Below are 18,043 nucleotides of genomic sequence, written 5' to 3' on the forward strand. Positions count from 1 at the left end.
CTAACACCCTAAGGATATCAACGCAAAATCTAAGGGAATTCGGAGGAAGCGTTTTGCTTACTTGTTTCAAGCAGCCACGAATTGAATTAATCTTCTTAAGCAGTAGTTTCTCCCTTCTTCTTCTTCTTTTCTTCTACTCCAATTGTCTGTTTTGTTCGTTACCTCCGTTACAGTGAGCAGCCATGGACAACAAACATTCGTCTTCGATGCTCACCGCTCACCACAGGTTCTCTGATGCCATAAGACATTTTTTTGTTTCACTCGATCACTTACCGGATAAGGAATTTCAGCTACTATAAACTGCTAGCCCACACCGAGAGCGAATCATTCATGGCCGTCGACTCGCCGGCGGCGGCGGCAATGCCACCGATAATCATATTCTCACATTTGCCGATGGAAATATGATCTATCTCATGCACAACTGGGGAAAGTATTGTGCAGTACCTTGTAGAATTTTTTTTTTTTGGTTCTGTAAGTTGACTAATCCACTCAAATCTGCAGTTTTTCTTTAGTTTATCCATATTGAACTCATACAGTTACAGGTTATATACATAAACAATTACGATCCTAGTGCATCATTGACGACCAACGATGTTCCCTGTAATACCAGCATATGTGAAACGACAAGAATCTATGTTGTATTTTGATTTGGAATGCGAACATCATTTGAAAATGTTTTTGGTTCAATGTATCTTGCATTTCATCAAGCATTTCATGGGCTAATATCAGATGATAAAAATTGACAACAAAACTCAGATGAAGCTTGCAGTGAGATATCGAGCTTCACTCTTAACGATATGATCTTATCAAGCTTCAGTCTAATATCATTGGATTGTGGGATATCGCAAGAGAACATGAAGAGAGTATATTGACAGCTCGGCCATTTTGAATCATTTCCTCTTAATAAACTAATGGAATATGCACCAGCACTAACGCCGGCTGTGAACACTGTAAGAGTTGAAAGACGGCTCAACAGGTCCATGTACGTGCACACAACCTTCTTCTCTGCATTCTCTATTATCATATTCGATTGACTTCAAACACAGTTGAAGAATTCCATACAATGTTACTGCATTTTTTCTCATTTGACCCTCAAAGTAATGCAATCTTGTATTTATAATTGAATTTTTAAGATTAATCCCATTCGGCAGCATAATTTATGCACCGCATGGCTTCCAATTCTTCTGGCAACAGTAATTTCACCCATCTTCTTGTTCATCTGTTTATTTTGTTTTTCATCTCTGTTTCAGAGGTCAGCTATGGCAAACAGACCTTCGGCTTTGATATTCACCACAGGTTTTCTGATTCCATCAGAAAAGTTTTTCCACACGATCACTTACCGGAGAAAGGAAGTTTCAGCTACTATAAACTCTTGGCTCATCGAGACACAATATTTCATGGCTATCAACTTGCCGGCAGCAGCAGTAACTCCAAAAGTCAGATTCTCACATTTGCTGATGGAAATACAACCTATCTCATGACCAACGGGGGATAGTATGTTCTTCCTTGTACCTAATGCAAAGCTAATTGGCTTTTCCACTTGCAGATTTTATAATTTTTTCTTGTTTCAGTTTGCATTACACCACTGTTTCGCTGGGAACGCCGAGTGTCTCATTTTTTGTAGCACTTGACACCGGAAGTGATGTATTTTGGGTGCCCTGCAATTGCCTCAACTGCACCACCTTCTGGAAGAATGATTATACTGGAGTTGTAAGTCAAATGAATCAATACCTTCTTGTTATCAATTCAAATCTGCACTTTTTTTCCTTGTAGATTCTCCCTGTTAACCCTTATTGTAACAGGGTATGAATCTAAAATCTTACATTCCTAGTGAATCATCCACGAGCAAAAATGTTGCCTGCAACAGCAATATGTGTAAACAACAAGACCTATGCATTGGTAATTCAGATCAAAGCCAATGTCCCTATCAACTTACCTATGCTGATCAAAGTTCCACTTCTGGGTATTTGGTTGAGGATTTCCTTCACATGGAAACAGATAACAGTCAGCAAAAAGTTGTTGGTGCGCAAATCACATTTGGGTATTTATTACTATTTGATAACATTGACATTTTTCCAGGGAATTTTCTTGCTCATATCACTTTTTGCATAATGGGATTCCTCTTGCTTTTGATTTGAGCAGCTGCAGTGAGTCACAGACTGGTAACTTTTTTTCTGGTGGTCCTTTTGATGGTTTGTTTGGTCTTGGATTGGATAAATTATCTGTCCCCAGCATTTTATCAAACACAGGCCTCACTGCAAATTCTTTCTCAATGTGCTTTGGATCCGATGGGATTGGAAGAATCAACTTTGGTGACACAGGTAGCTCTGACCAAGCTGAAACTTCATTCTTCCCCAATTTCTACACTCAACTAAGGCGAGTGGACATTTCTTTGTTTGTTTATGGCATAATATCGAATTCCTGATCTAAAATACAAAGTTAATATGTTTTCTCCTTTTAATTTCTGTGTCTCAGCCCAAAATATACTGTCAATGCAACTCAAATAACTGTGGGGACAGATCTCATGCATATTGGTTTTGCTGCAATTTTTGACACTGGTACATCATTCACATATTTGAATGATCCAGCCTATACTCGACTTACTAAAAGTGTAAGTATATCGGCTATCAAAAATTTTGGATTAATATAAAAGCTTGTAAAAAGGAGTTTTATTCAAGTTCCAACAAATGGTATCAGAGTTAATGTTACAATTGTTAAGGATAGGCGCCCCACCAATCTAATCCTTTGTATACTCGTGTATTGTATTGTTGTACACTTGTCTATACCTATATATGTACTGATTCATATCTACATTTCATTAACAAGAAATTACATTTCTACAACAGTATAGTGTGCAACCCTTGTTGAGATTCATTATGATTTCTAACAATCCTAATTTCTAATGTGAAAATATATTGTTCTCTATTGCAGTTTAATGCACAGGTGCTGGACACACCTCTTCCTCCCAATGCCAATTATGGTTTTGAATATTGTTATATAGCAAGGTTATTTATCTGAAATTTTGGTTTGTTGACATTGTCGTTGTTTTGATCATTAACACACTAATTAAGATTTCTTTCAATGTATATAGTGGGACTTATTCGAGCTCAACAATACCCAAATTAAGTCTAACCATGCTAGGTGGAAGTCAATTTCCTATTTCTAATCCCATATTCGGGGTAATTAGATATTGTATGTAAAAATTCTCTTATCTTGCTTTCTTCTTCGAGAGTATTCATAATTTTTGAGTTCATGTTACAGGATCTGAAAACATATTATTGCTTGGCTGTCTTTAAGAACACTGGATCTAGTGCCTTTAATATAATTGGACGTGAGTATTTTTTTCTTGATCTTTATTTTTGAATATATAAATCATTCTTTATGTAACATATTAAATAAACCAAGAAGAGTATGTAAGTATTATAGTATCATTTTCAAGTTTGATTATGAGGATGACCACAGGTATCACTGTACATTATAGATGACAAGTCTTTGGTATCTTCAAGTTTTGATATTATACTTTGGTTAGAAAAAGAGAAACATATACATAATTCAGATACAAGCACATAAATTGAGTATTCCTATCCAACGGTTCAAGCTTTGCTATATACCCCCAATGTGCTGGAAATTTCCATCTTTTAGAAAGAAAAAAAATTAAGAGTTTTCAGCTTCCTTTAACCTGTGAGTTTAATGTCTGATGTCTACATTAATGGGTTTTGTGTACATTCTTTCGTTTAATCACTCCTCATATATGTTGCTTTAGCGTAAATGGGAATTCTTCACCCAATTGTTCTAAAATGTTTTGATGGAATCCATTATTAATCTTAAGTTCAATTATTTTGGTAAATTAGCTTATAAAATGATTTGATTTTCTTTACACAGAGAACTTCATGTCTAATTACGTTATTGTATTTGATCGCGAAAGATCAATTTTGGGATGGAAAGCTTCTGACTGTGAGTACCAGTATGTGATTGATTATTTTGTGTTTTTTAACTTGTGAAAGAGATTGTTTTGATATTGTTTGCTTCTCCTAATCCAGGTTATGGTTACGAAGCCTCAAGTACCACAAAGACCCAACCTATCTCCTCTCCAACATCTACTCCTACAGAAAAACCCAGTGGCTCTGCAACGACCAGTGGAAATGATCTCACAACACCTCCTCCTCCACCTCCAGACTCCACTGTCAGCTCTACAACGACCAGTGGAAATGATCCCTTATTTTCAAGGGCACCAATAGCTTCAGTTAAATTGTTCTTATGTTTGAATTCCTACCATTGCTGTCTCATAATTCTTTTTCTTGTATTTTTCAACATCAAATGATGTATGGGAGATTTTCTTGCATTGAGTGTTGGATGGTGTGATTATGTGTTTATCAATAATGAAATAGTGAAAGCTTGATTTCTTTCTTGGTTTTTAAGCAAGAGAAAACGTCTTCAAGAAGATTAAAAGGAGGGTTTTGTAGAAAAATAAATGGTGAAGATAAAGAGGTTTTATAAAAGAATACGAATTTACCGGTTTAATCAAATTTATACACATTAGAAGCATATTTGTTTTAAAAGCCTCTGCACAAACAACTGAAAATGATTCACATAGAAAAATAAAAATCCGTTTGACAACTATTTTTGGTTTTTTTAACCCTTTTTAGATAGAAATAGATTATGTAAATTTGTACCAAGTACTATCATAACTATTCATTTGAGTAAAATAAAAAACAAAAACTATGCCCAAGACTACCTCACAGATAAAGGACCAAATAATTTTACCAAAAAAGTAAAAAGGAGAACCAATTAGAGTTAGGGCATGCAACTGATTGTTTGGAAGTCTTCAAAGCTCTAAACAGTCAGTTTTCGCAATTCTCTAGATTGGCATGCAACTGCGATTGTAGCAGAAGTGTTGGTTTTGGACTTTTGGTGTCATCATTCTCTTTGGTCTACTACTTTTTTGTCGAGACGATCGAACAACAACCTCCTTGCTGATTTCTTAGTGTCGGACTCTCTGAAGCTCAAGTTGTCCAACTCTAGTAGTTAACACCTCGTCTCTTTATCTTGCATTCATATATAGCTTGTAACAGGAGAGTCTTTCCAGATCAAAGATGTCATTGTAGTTAAGCCTTAATGGAGATTCAATTGAATCGGTAATTAAACTTATAATTTGCAATTATGATCTATTTCAGCCAAAATTTGGTGATAAAGAACACAAAGACAATAAATGTTTCTCATTCAATCATGAAAACTTACTCCACCTACGCTTAATATCTCGAGCTAACCATGATTTTACTCAAAAGCCAAAATGTTTGAATCATTCAATTTTTTAGGTCTGAATTCTCAATCACATGCTCAAGTTTAGGGGACAATGTCATTATCCCCACAAATTACCTACTAACTTTTGAGCTAAGTTTTCTTGAGCAGTTGAACATTATTGATAATACCAACTATCCTCCTCATCTTTCCCACTGCACGGTTACCCATATCCAGAAAAGTTAAAAGTAAAAATTTCAAAAATAAAAACGTGAGAATTTTGTTCTTCTCATGGTAAAGAGATTGAGAAATTTTTGTTTAATTTCGGGGTTTATAAATTAAAACAAACGGATCACATGATAAATGCAAATAAACCCGATAGATACGGAAGACGGGTTGATCCGATTTGGATATGGATATGGATCGAAATCTATTTTTTTCTAAACCCGAAAAGTCGGTGGCATAAAGATAAAAATGCATAAACGAAACTTGTGGTGGTGTAGGCTCTGCTCGTTCGTTCTCTTGTGAATTTCTCTTCACTTGGAGTAGGAGGAGCTCAAGATTCCAAGACTGACAGTGTACAACCGCCGACCGTTAAGTCTTCAAACTTGAAAGTTGAAAAAACGCATCTAAAATCTGGAAGTTCCCTCGCAAGGCTTTCAACCGTCAACATGGGAATTAGGCGGGAGGGACCCACCATTTTCCGTCACAGTAAACTCACGCCCTTCAACGCCGGTTTTTTCAACTTCCGACAGCTTTTTACCTAATTCGGCTCTCTTCGATCTTTGTTCGAATTCGACGATCTCTCTCTCTATCTTTGACAGCTTTGTCAATCAACTGTCACTTTCTCTGCTAAAACCTCGAGAGAAGAGGGTTTCTTTCTTTCTTTCTTCCAAATGCATTTATTTGCTTCAAGGTTTCGTAGTAATACTCAAGGATTCCTCACCGGAATCGTCTAACCATGACTACTTCTTTCTTTGAGTTAGTTGTCGTTTCATTCTCGGTTTTGGCCTTCACATGTGAGTTCCAGGGTTGCGATGGACGTACTTTCAGCTTCAAGATGCATCACAGATTCTCCGAAACGGTGATGAAATGGACGGGGAGAGCAGAGAAAGGAGTCCTAGTCGACCATTGGCCGGAAAAGGGAACTGTGGATTACTATTCCGCTTTGGCTGATCGGGATCGAATCATGCGAGGTATTAGACTCACGGATGTCGATCAGCATTTCACATTCTCCGATGGCAACTCTACTCTTCGGATCAGCTCCTTGGGATTGTGAGCGTCTTTTTCCTACTTTCTTTCTGTTTTCTTGTCTCTGTCACGCATTCATACTCAGGCATTTATCTAATGTTTGGTTGTTTTTGTTGGAGGTTCAGCTTGCATTACACTACCATTTCACTGGGGACGCCGGCTAAGAAGTTTCTGGTAGCACTAGATACTGGGAGTGACCTGTTCTGGGTCCCTTGTGAATGCAGGAAATGTGCAACTTCGTCAGGCTCAAATTACGGATCTGTATGTTATTTTAATCCAACTATGTATTGAAACTCGAATGCATGTCTTGCTATGCTTTTCCATGGATTTGTTGTTTCAGGATTAGTATCAGTGGGTATTGGAAATCACTGTAAATTGGATAAGCATAGGAGATTTTATTGTTCAGTTTACATGGATGAGACCTACAGCCATGCTAGAAGTCAACCAGTTGAGCCTCATAACCAAATTGCAGTCTTCCTAGTACTGATGATCTTTAATGCAATAATTTTTCTCTACTTGTGATTTTCTTATTTATTTGGAGGCAAGTCTGAAACAGATTGCTGGGACGTATGTCAAAACTCTTGATGTCCTCACCAGATAATCTGCCATTTCTATTATATTTTTCCATCTAAAAACTGCAGCTCAGAAATTCATCAGGTAGGAGACTGGTTGATATAATGATCTGGAAATAAATCCCCCCACTAGGAACTGATCATAAAGACACTTATGCTTACTGAATGTTAATTTTTGGATACTCAAATCTTCAATTCCTTGACTGCTGCTCTTGCATTAAGCTTTCCTTTGGGAAACCCTAAGTGGTAATGAATAAAGTTTTAGTTGTGTGCTTCAGTATGTGGAGTTTTGATAGTCTTTTGTAGAAGATGGAATTCTCTCTACTTGCCCAGTATGGATCACAAAATTGCCAGTGCTGGTGTGTGAATAAGAAAATTGGGATATTTTTACGATTTAACCTATTGGATGGAGAGAATAATTCTTTCTACTGATTAATCCCATGAAGTTTAAAACAAGTATTCTCTTTCTACTGATTAATCCCATGAAGTTAAAAACAAGTTTCATATTCTAACCTAATGGTAGATTAGGGTTTGTTGTATGTATTTGCAGCTATATTTTTGCAGTAACAACTCTAAGAGAGAAGAACAATACTCTGTCTGCAAAGAGAATCCTTCTTTTTGGTTACCTCATTAAGTTTGTCCATATTTCAAATTGGAAATATTTTCATCAATTTTACCATTGTTCTCTTGTTGTAAAAGCAATCTAAGAGATGACGTAAAAAAGTAGGAGAGTAGAATTGAAAAGAGAAGCTATTTTTAAATGTTATGATTGTCCACCTTAAACAGTCATGCTATTTTTTGCCTAACCATCATTATGTGACAGAGGGAGTAAAGAGTAACTTACATGACCTGACTTCATCCTAGGTAGCAGGCAATACACAAGTAGTTTTTAGAAGTATCATACCTTCTCAGTTTTGAAAAGATTCTCAAAATGACAGCAGTCACCAGAATTTCGGTATTAAACTTGGAGCTTGGACTACAAGGTTATATGTGGATGGGATGCCTAAAATTTCTCACACTTCTCTAAGGCCTCATAGAAATTACTCCTCAATACTTCCATAACCTGGCACAAAATCACCAACAAAGAAAAAGTACACTCCAATTTGCATTTAAAAGAGAAAGAGAGATTCATCCATTTAGAATTATAGAAATCCTTTGCCTTGCAAAGATATACTTTGATAATCAACTAAGATAAATTTCTTTTAGGCCCAAACAATTTGCTACACGGAAGTTCCTTTGGAGCCAAAATTTTGGGGATGTAGTTCAGCTTATGTAACTCTATAACTTGTTTGTCCTCCTTTGGAACTAGAATTTTGTGGACAAAGACAGCATGGGAATGTTGGAGAAGTATTTGTTAAATGGTCATTTTCTATTTCCATTTGAGATGTACAACTGCGCAATGGAATGATTGTTTCCCTCAACCCCCTCTCTCATTTTTTCTTTGAGTGATTCTAGAAGTTAAAAGTTTGTCGCTGAAGGCATTTTAATTTTCAAAATATTCCTTATTCTTGTTGAGAGAATAGACCTAGAAGTCTACATTTTCAAGTAAAGGCAATGGTTATGTTACTGTCTCCAGGACCAGCAATGTTTTTAGAATGTAATTGAGGTGTATAATTTTTTTTTTCCTTTTTCCTGGAAAGTAAAATTATTATTTGAAAGGGCAGGGAACCAAGTCATTTAGTATGTAGTCTTTGTTGGTATTCTTGATTGTATAATTTATACTTGGTATCTTAAGATTCAATGAATTAGCTGAAGGGAACATCTTCTGCTAACTTCATGAGCATTTTCATTGCTCATTCTAAATCCTGATCAAAACATATTATTCTAACTTGAAAAAACTGTTTGTGCTCCTGATAGATTTTCATTCCCACATCATGTTGATGATGCTTTGAGGGAACATGTTCTTCACCAAAAAACAACTGCACAGTTCATAGCTGTTGATTTGGTTGTTTAAATAAATTCCTGTCACTCTGTGAACTTGAACTAGCTTTCCAACTTTAAAAATTGTAAGTTCGGGAATAATTACTACATGGTTAAATTTTTGCTCGCCATGTCTGTGTTGTGACTAGTATTGTGCCCTCAACATCTCACACTATGTATAATTTAACTGTTTAATGCACACTTCCATCTGGCTTCCTTTGGTGGTTCTGTATGATCTATTGAGTCCTCCTGATATTGGAACTGGAGTAGGACCATCCTTGTATTGTTACATCTATCTGTCATCCCACCCTTAAAATTGAGACAACTGCACAACAATACTAGCCACCTGACAGAAATTTTAAACAAACGAATATTTTCCTTTACAGTTTTTGTTTTAACTTGAAACTCTTACACCCTGCCTCATAATGATGATGTGACTCAGCTTTTTATTATGTGCCTTCTAAACTAGAAACACAGCCAATATAAACATGAACTGGGACACCTACCTCTGTATTCATGTAGCATTGTTCAATATTCACATATTATCTGGTTAGTTCTCCCAGAATTGATTGGGTAAAAAAGTCATGCTTTCTCTCTCCTCTACAACTTCAAGCATGAACCCTCTTAGCCTGTCTGCTAGGATAATGAGAAAAAATTGTATTTCATTTTTCATTGGTAATGCTGCATTGAATTATTATTAATTTTTTGGTAGAATTCACTTTCTAAATAGTTCCCCCACCTTTCCCCCCAAGTCCCTCCTTTTTTTATTTAGTCATAGATCTGAAGAAAATCTTTTCATGTGGCAGGATATTGAGGTTAATCCCTATAATCCTGATGAATCATCAACACGAAAAAAAGTAGCATGCAACAACATTTTATGCGCTCAAAGAAGTAGATGCCTTGGAACGTCCAGTGATTGCCCATATGTTATTTCATATGTTTCAGTCGATACCTCAACTTCAGGCATTCTAATGGAGGATATTCTGCACTTGAAAACAGAGGATAGTTCTCCACAAGTTGTTGATGCTGCAATAATTTTTGGGTGTGTATTTAGCATTTAGCCTGTAGGGATGGATACTGCTTCACTCTTCTGTATTTTCTGGATAAGCTTAATATAGAAAATGTGATTCTATGGTCTGAGTGAATCATTTCAACTGATTCTGCTTAATAGTGTTCATAGTTGAGTTTTTTTTGGTCCTAAAGAACATTTTTTTTTCGGTCTATGCATATCATCAGAGCTCTGCTATTCCTTTTGGGTGTGTTGTTTGGTGGCTAAATGAGGAAAACCGTAAAAATGGGTGGAATAAATGTACATTTGCCTACAAAATATCCAAATGTAAGTCTGTTTTGTTAAGTGGGGATGGGAGAATGAAGAGACAAGCTTCCATAAACTAAGGAGGTTGTCTACTGAGTACTGAGTTTGCAATGGAATTTCCCTACCCCATGCCTTAAGAAGTCCCACTGAAAATGGGAAAACCTTGTGGGAAGGAGAGGAAAGCATAATTTATGATAGTGGAGCCTACAACCTTCACTTTTCCCATTAATTTCTTTACTTCCCTTTCCTTTTATGCCCCCTCACCACATGTAACATGGGTCCCACTCATTGAACTATGTAATCCCTTTTTTCCATCAAACAAACACACTCTGATGGTCTCAGCCCAAAAAAGAAAAGAAACTCTTTTGGGTAAACTCAAATTAGAAACATGATCATGGACTGGTGGAGTATGTCAACGGAGTAAGAACCAAAAGATATTTGTTCTTCTGTATTGGATCCCCTTGTATACAGTGGGAACTTGGTTTGTACATCCCAATGCTAATACTTGTTAATCTTCTAATAGTGATTGCTTGTTGCAGGTGTGGGCAGGTCCAGACTGGTTCCTTTCTTGATGTTGCGGCACCCAATGGTTTGTTTGGGCTTGGAATGGAGAAGGTTTCTGTTCCTAGCATTTTGTCCAAAGAAGGCCTTATAGACGATTCTTTCTCTATGTGTTTTGGACGTGATGGAGTTGGAAGGATTAGCTTTGGAGACAAGGGCAGCCCTGACCAAGAAGAAACTGATTTCAATCTTGACCAATATCAGTGAGTGATCATTCTTTTCACTTTGGTTGCTTGTGCAACCCTTTTCTTGGTTATAGATTTTGATAAGAAAGCATAACAGCTGTATATTGTGCCAGACCAATGTATAATATCAGTGTAACTCAAATGCGTGTGGGGACAAGTCTGATAGATACTGATTTTAGTGCACTTTTCGATTCTGGTACTTCCTTTACCTACCTTGTCGATCCTGCATATACACGGCTCTCTGAGAATGTAAGTACTAAAAAGGGTGAAAGTGATTTATGTAGTGATTTGATGGTTTAAATTGTTGATGGTGACCTTCTTTGCTTGTTGCAGTTTGATTCACAGTCAAAAGACAGACGTCGTCCACCAGATCCAAGAATCCCTTTTGAATATTGTTATGACATGAGGTCACTTTGGCTCAAATCTGCTTGTATTATCATAGGAAACATTCAAACTCAAGGTTAATTTTTCTCATTTTTGTATGCAGTCCTGGTGCAAATAGTAGTTTGATACCTAGCATGAGCCTAACCATGAAAGGCGGGGGTCGGTTTCCTGTGTATGATCCTATAATTATCATCTCTACTCGGGTAAGATTTTGATTATGTGAGAATAGTCTTACATCCTGCAACTTGATTTGATTTTGTCTTTAATATTTTGCAGGCTGAACTTGTCTATTGTTTGGCTGTTGTCAAGAGTGATGACATGAACATAATTGGGCGTAAGTATTTTTGTCTGAGTAATACATGAATATGTTTTCTTTTATGGGATAAGCTACATAATTATGTTTCTTGGCTGTTTAATATTGGTTGCTTGCTTATGTGAAAAGGAGAGATGAGAAAAAAGAGCGTAATTAACTGTGCAGCCAGAGATGAACAAAGCCATGATTAGTCTGCAGATGTGTCTACTCGAATGATCCGATAAAATGTGACAAGTAGCTCCTAAAATTTGCCACTGGATGAACTGTAACCATCTCATAACAACAGTCATGATAGTCCTCCACACATATTTGTGGAACTTAGGGAACCAGAAGTTAGCAAATGGTCCTTGTAGAAAAAGTCTGCAGGCCTAAGTATGACATAGGAATACCATTGAAGTCCAGTGAATTATCTCCGCTTTGCAAAGCCACTGGCCAGCAGGGACAAAACAATTTATTTCTTAGATAAGTCTCAACTAAATGAAGTGTTTACAAAGGATCTAGAGTCATCCCTGGTAGAGAAACTAACTCTCCAAATATCAAATCAAATGGAGCATATTGGTATGGTTTGTACTTTGCCAAAGTTTACCACAATTCCAACTAAGAGAGCCCTAGATTTTAACTCGAAATGGAACTCAATTTTCTGCACAAACTTTGAAAGTTCGCTTCCTGATTGATTTCTTATCAGAGAAAGAAGTATGAGTTAGAAGATCCTTGCCAAATGCATACATTAACCGAAGAACAATCTAGAAAAGTATCTTTGAGAATCAAAGCGAGTAAAACAGACACTTGAGTTTGATCTGAAGAGTCCCAAAGATCTCTGATCCTCCCTTGGCCACTGCTCTCTTGTGGGAAGAAGTTAGATAGGGAACCATCATTGGGGATTATCCTGCATCAGAAAATGTGGCCTATGGAACAGACAGATGCACACATACAATAACAACCATTCTGATTTGTGGTAATCAATGATGGTTGAACAGAAGATGGTTCAATACCTAGTGCATTACTTTTTCAGTTTGGACCTCCAAAGCATAGCATTTTAGTTCAACCTAGTGATATGGCGTCAGACAGTAAGGGTATGTCTGTAAGAATCTTTAGAAACACAAGGGATTAATGGATAGATGAAGTTCCAGGGACTCCAGGATGTAGTTTTCCCCATCTTTAATTATATCCACATATTCACTTGACATCCTTCTTTTCTCTACAGACTTTGCATTCGCTTTTCTAGGTTAAGGATTGGGTTAGGCCGTCGTTTTTTAATGTGAGAGTCTACTTTTGAGTATTTTGCACAAGCAAAACTAGTCATCCTTGTATCCAAAAGTTCTTTTCAGATATAGGGAAATGATTCAGTTCTGAGGCCAAAGTTTGTAGTTCTGGTAACAAGAAATTGTAAAGCTGGTGGGATTGGTTTTGATCCAATTATGCACCTTGCGGTTTAAAGCCAGGTGGTTGGTGGCACTTGATTTTGTGAGGCCTAGTCAAGTCCTTGTGGTGTGAAGCTTTCCTATCAAGTTCCAGTTGAAGCTTTCCTTCAAGTTCATTCTCTATATTTGATCCTTGTCCAGGAATTTAGGCTTCCTGGAAGTTTCTGTAAGTTTGATCCATTCCATCAATATCCAATCTTCTCCTAATCCTTCCAAAGCACCCAATACCTGATTTTCCCATTGATATCTGGAAACCATCCATTGCCGAGAAAAAAGAAAAACTAACAAAATATTCAACTAAACACACCCCAACCATTTCCTAACGTCTCCCTTATTTCACCATTATTCACAAATTCATCCAACGTTCCCACCATCTCAACCTAGAAGTCCATCCATCTCTGCTAGACATGCTTGAGACCCAAAATTCCACAGCACAAAATAACTATCCAAAGCATTCCAAACTTGGATTGAATATGCGTCCCCTACACCAGGAGAACTTGACCCAAGCACTAGCCTCATCCTCCCTCTCAACCCTCAAATCTCCATGGAATACCGTATGAAACCCTGACCTTGATTTGCAGTTTCCTTACCTTGAGCAAGTTTTGGCCATCAAAACTTTACCAAATCCTCTATGATAGCTTCTGCTACACCCACATCCTATAACATCTCAAACACTAACCCTAACCATAATTTTGACAGAAAACTCAAAGTCTGAATCTTCAATCTACAAATTCAAGAGCAGATCTTGACTTATTAGCTCCTAGCATAGTTGTCAAGCTGTCATCTAGGCAACACCTAGGCGTCCTATTGTCGCCTAGGTGACACCTTGTTGCCTTGCTTGGTGTCACCTTGGTTTTCATTGTCCTCTATCACCTTGCCTTGCCTTGTCACTTTGACAACTACGGCTCCTAGTTGATCTCCTAAAAATCTGAGAATGCATTAGTGAGGAGCATAGATCATCTGCCTTCAGAAGCATGTTATGGTATCTTCCATGTGCCTACCATTACGTTCTAGTGGCCAAAACAACGTTATTTCCATTGAGGTATACTTGTGTTTATGCATCTCTTACAAGCTTTCATATAAATTATGGTCCTTGTGCATAAATTACATTATACCATAAGATAAGAACAAAACCCAGTTGATGCCCTTGTGACAATTTATTTATTGATTTGTGGGGGGAGGAGATGAGGTCATAAATGTTTACTTACTTTCATTCAAAAGTGGCTTTCTATTTTTCAACCAAAAGAAATTAATCTGATGATTTAATGGTGAAACAATTGGGTGGGATGGTGGTTGACATTCTTTTATTGACCCATGCAGAGAACTTCATGACTGGCTACAGGATAGTATTTGATCGAGAGAGATTTGTCTTGGGCTGGAAGAAGTTCGACTGTCAGTGTCATTCTACTTTTGCATACATTTTTTTCTCAATGCCTACTGACAGAATTTAATTATAACGATGTTTTGTTTGCTTCAGGTTATGACATCGAGTATTCCAATACTTTTCCAGTAAAGCCACCAAATTCAACTAACGTCCCTCCAGCAGTTGCAGTGATTCCTGGTGATTACTCTCCGGAAGCAACAAAGGGGAGAAGGAACATTTCCCAGATTACAGTGGAGCCACCACCTTCCCCAAGCTGCACATCGCATCCAGACTACAAACTTTTCAGTGTTCTTTACATTTTATCCTTATTTTTATGTATGATTTCTTAATCATTCTTTGAAGTTCTAGGAGCCTTCTACAGTACATACTAGTAAACCCTTGTCTGAGGTATTAACAAAGATCAGGCCCAGGTTAGCCCAAAAGTAAGAAACTTCCACTGCAATATTTCCCTGACCTCCCTCTATTTTTCTTCTTCCATTGCTCTTCTTGTATTCTCTTTATTGATTGTCACAATTACCACGTCTGTAAATATATTCAAACGAAACCAGCAATGTGTGGCCACACTGAGAAGAAAGAAGGTAATTGAATTTGTAAGTGAAATTCCAACTTTCATGATCTTGTTACTGCTGCTCTTTTCCTTTCTGCCACAGGCTAGGTGCTTTGGTTTTTGCTCATCAAGTCGGCCCCCAGGGTGTGGGAGGTCTGGATGATCTTTACTTGTAAATTGTAATCTCTTAGACACGGCAAAAATTTGTTGCCTGTGAGGAGATAAATCGGCTGTGGTGGTTCCAGTCTAGTCATTTGGGAGGTCCTGTGTGAGAGAGTAAGGAAATCCCAGATATTGTTTTCTTTAAGCAGATTGGATTCTCTATCCGTCAAGTAGAAGTCTCTACTCTCTTTATACATCTCTAGGGTGATGTTTACAAGGGGTTACTGGGATCTTTATTTTGATTTTAGAGGTGGATTTCATTCTTAAATGTATAGTAGAAAAATATTAAAAAATGTTAGAATTAAAGCGATCAATCACACACAATCGAATAGAAATCAAGGAAAAAAGAGACACGGATTTATTCCGGTTCACCTCAATGTGAGGCTTTGTTTATATTCTTTTCAAAAATAATTACATACAATGTTTTTTTTTTTTTTTTTTGTAAAATACATACAATGTTCTGTTATAAGAGTGCTTAAAAACTTTAAACCACATTATTCATGGACCCTAAAGAATTATGGATCTTCTACAGGCTATGGGGGCGTTGCTTTTAGGACCTTACTTAGGTCATGCGCACTAAATGTGCATGACCATCAAGCCAAGCATTTCGGGAGGTCAGATCGGAATTTTGGATCGGACGGTCGAAATTTTGGCTTGATGTGCGCATGACCCAAGCAAAATTATTGCTTTCACACCCTACGGCGACCTCCTTAGACTTGAGTGGATTCTATGTCCGTTGGGCAACACAAGGTGAAGCATGAGCCAAACGCCATGGGTTGTCGGTTGAAATTTTGATCTTGACCATTGAAATGACGGTCCGAAATCGCTACTTGACGTTAATGCACATGAGCAAAGCAATTTGGTGAGAATGGAGGAACAAGGCTCGTGCGTTTTGCTGGAGATAATCCCTGCTGAGACGGTACTTTCATAGTTTCATGTATAGTGACGGAGAGAATCAACCGTACTACACAAGCAATTTGGTACAAAAAACCAAAGAGAAAGTAAAAACCAGTCTAAAGAAGAAGAATCAATTGTCACAATTCCTAAGATGATGGCAGCGTTGACTAAATTACTTTTTTCTGCTAGTGGGCGATTTTAACTGATTACTTATCGTCGCCCTTGACAAGGACAACTAACTAACAGATGCCTCGTGGCAAAGGACTTGTTCCTAGGTTTAACTCTTTACATCTCTTGGCCATAAAAAAAAGTCTTTACAGCTCATGATTTTTCCTTAATGGTGGTCTTGTTATTTCTTTTTTCACTGGCAAATCTCCAACTACGTTTTCCGGCATTAGAGGGTGAAGTGAACGGGAAGAAAGCTTCCATGATTTGAATAGCCAAGAATTCAGGCGCCTAAGGAGGAGAGGAATCAGCCCATCCTGTTTGGTAGCTTTAAAAGAAAAGAAAAGCATGAAATTGAGAAGGTCACCCATGGAGCAGGTAATCAATCTGGTTGAAGTCATTGGCTCAACTTCAATGATGACTCTATATCCCTTTCGATCGCCAGTTTTGAAGTAACTTAACACAACACGCAACATTTTCATGCAAACGGTTCGATGTCAACATCATCAACATCATCCATAGGTTGAAAAAAAGCAGCAGCAGCAGCATTGCTGATCTAATTTGCTAAGTGATTTTTGCTTTTGACATATGATTCTATTCAACCAAGTAGAAGAGATAGTTCATACACTTCTATCATGGTCTATCTCATCTACTTCTTTTTTTCCTTGTTTTATATAATTTGATCTAGATTTTATAAATATATCATATAAATATATGAGCAAATTGTACTGGCACCACAACCCCAATTCATTAAACACATAAGTCCATTCTAATAGTAAAATAATTAACCCGTTGTTTTTTTTATTCCAAAAATACCCTTACAATATTTGAAGGAAAAAAATAAAAAATCCAATGACAATGTCTTCATCAAATAACCTTTGTAGACGGAAGAATGTCTTTTTTTTTTTTTTTTTTCTTTTTTTTTTTGTGTAAATGAGAAAAAGATTTATTGGAAAGGTGTAATAGTATTTACGATAATATAACTAATCATTTTAACAAAATATGACCTATGTGTTTTTTAAACAAAAATACGGTGGATGTCAATGCTTTAAAACCTCCATTTTGAGGTGCCAGTGCAATTTGTTCTAAATATATAACAATGTTTTGCCTCTAGTCCTAAAAAAATTTAAATTATTAATTTCATACTATGAGGCAATTATCTTTTGTTAATTGAGATAACCCTAATTTCACATCAAAATGGCAATGATCCACTTCCTTTGTTGAGGGAGGAAAACACCAACCTGTCCCTTAATGGTGATTATTGAAAGTGGGTACTTTGAAACTTCAGAAAAAAAATCTAAATGGGAATTAGTTTTAATTAATAAATAATTTTTTTAGCATCATCTTTTGAGTTGTCGCTTATATTAATATCAACTCTTGAGTTATTCAATTTATCAAAATGACCCCTTATTTTACTAATTCTGTTAGTCGTTAGTTTTTTCTTATCAGTTTTCAATATTATCTTATATCTTAAGTTTAAAAACACTTTTTATGACGCATATCTCCCAAATTTTGTGAGAATTTATAGTGGAAGAGTAAAAATCACAAACAGAAGAAGAAGACGAAAAATTGAATCGAGCATGGGATTTAGGTTCAAAGTTATTATTGTCCTTTAAAAGTATGCAACTTACATCATGTGGTTTTGCTGTTGACATATGATTCATATTATTCAGCCAAATAAAAGAAATACAGTTCATATAATTCTATCATGATCTGTGTTTTCAACTT

At 36.7% G+C, this 18,043-nt stretch overlaps 2 protein-coding genes across 2 annotated transcripts; both read left to right on the forward strand.

The window, feature by feature from the left end:
- Positions 1-1,099: 1,099 nt before the first annotated feature.
- Positions 1,100-4,377, forward strand: LOC149017493 (aspartyl protease family protein 1-like). The gene is made up of 10 exons (XM_089152992.1): positions 1,100-1,494; positions 1,572-1,710; positions 1,803-2,041; positions 2,143-2,376; positions 2,476-2,611; positions 2,932-3,000; positions 3,033-3,179; positions 3,262-3,331; positions 3,883-3,954; positions 4,041-4,377. The coding sequence occupies exons 1-10, from the start codon at positions 1,160-1,162 to the stop codon at positions 4,319-4,321; spliced, it is 1,722 nt and encodes a 573-aa protein (XP_089009118.1). The 5' UTR covers positions 1,100-1,159; the 3' UTR covers positions 4,322-4,377.
- Positions 4,378-5,731: 1,354 nt separating this feature from the next.
- Positions 5,732-15,589, forward strand: LOC149017494 (aspartyl protease family protein 1-like). Its single transcript, XM_089151824.1, has 10 exons — positions 5,732-6,513; positions 6,615-6,750; positions 9,788-10,023; positions 10,836-11,060; positions 11,156-11,291; positions 11,376-11,449; positions 11,530-11,629; positions 11,703-11,760; positions 14,481-14,552; positions 14,638-15,589. The coding sequence occupies exons 1-10, from the start codon at positions 6,200-6,202 to the stop codon at positions 14,871-14,873; spliced, it is 1,587 nt and encodes a 528-aa protein (XP_089007950.1). The 5' UTR covers positions 5,732-6,199; the 3' UTR covers positions 14,874-15,589.
- The last annotated feature ends 2,454 nt before the right edge of the window (positions 15,590-18,043 follow it).

This window comes from Hakea prostrata, chromosome 4 (genome assembly GCF_041222555.1).
Source record: "Hakea prostrata isolate BN-2017 chromosome 4, UWA_Hpros_2, whole genome shotgun sequence".
NCBI lineage: Eukaryota > Viridiplantae > Streptophyta > Magnoliopsida > Proteales > Proteaceae > Hakea > Hakea prostrata.

Bases quoted from the DNA above. Each gene is read 5' to 3' on its own strand.
- LOC149017493 (XM_089152992.1), top strand. From the start codon at position 1,160: ATGCACCGCATGGCTTCCAATTCTTCTGGCAACAGTAATTTCACCCAT. The intron at 2,042-2,142 runs GTATTTATTACT...TGATTTGAGCAG, and splicing joins GGTGCGCAAATCACATTTGG to CTGCAGTGAGTCACAGACTG. The intron at 3,180-3,261 runs GTAATTAGATAT...TTCATGTTACAG, and splicing joins TTTCTAATCCCATATTCGGG to GATCTGAAAACATATTATTG.
- LOC149017494 (XM_089151824.1), top strand. From the start codon at position 6,200: ATGACTACTTCTTTCTTTGAGTTAGTTGTCGTTTCATTCTCGGTTTTG. The intron at 11,061-11,155 runs GTGAGTGATCAT...ATATTGTGCCAG, and splicing joins TTCAATCTTGACCAATATCA to ACCAATGTATAATATCAGTG. The intron at 11,292-11,375 runs GTAAGTACTAAA...TGCTTGTTGCAG, and splicing joins ATACACGGCTCTCTGAGAAT to TTTGATTCACAGTCAAAAGA.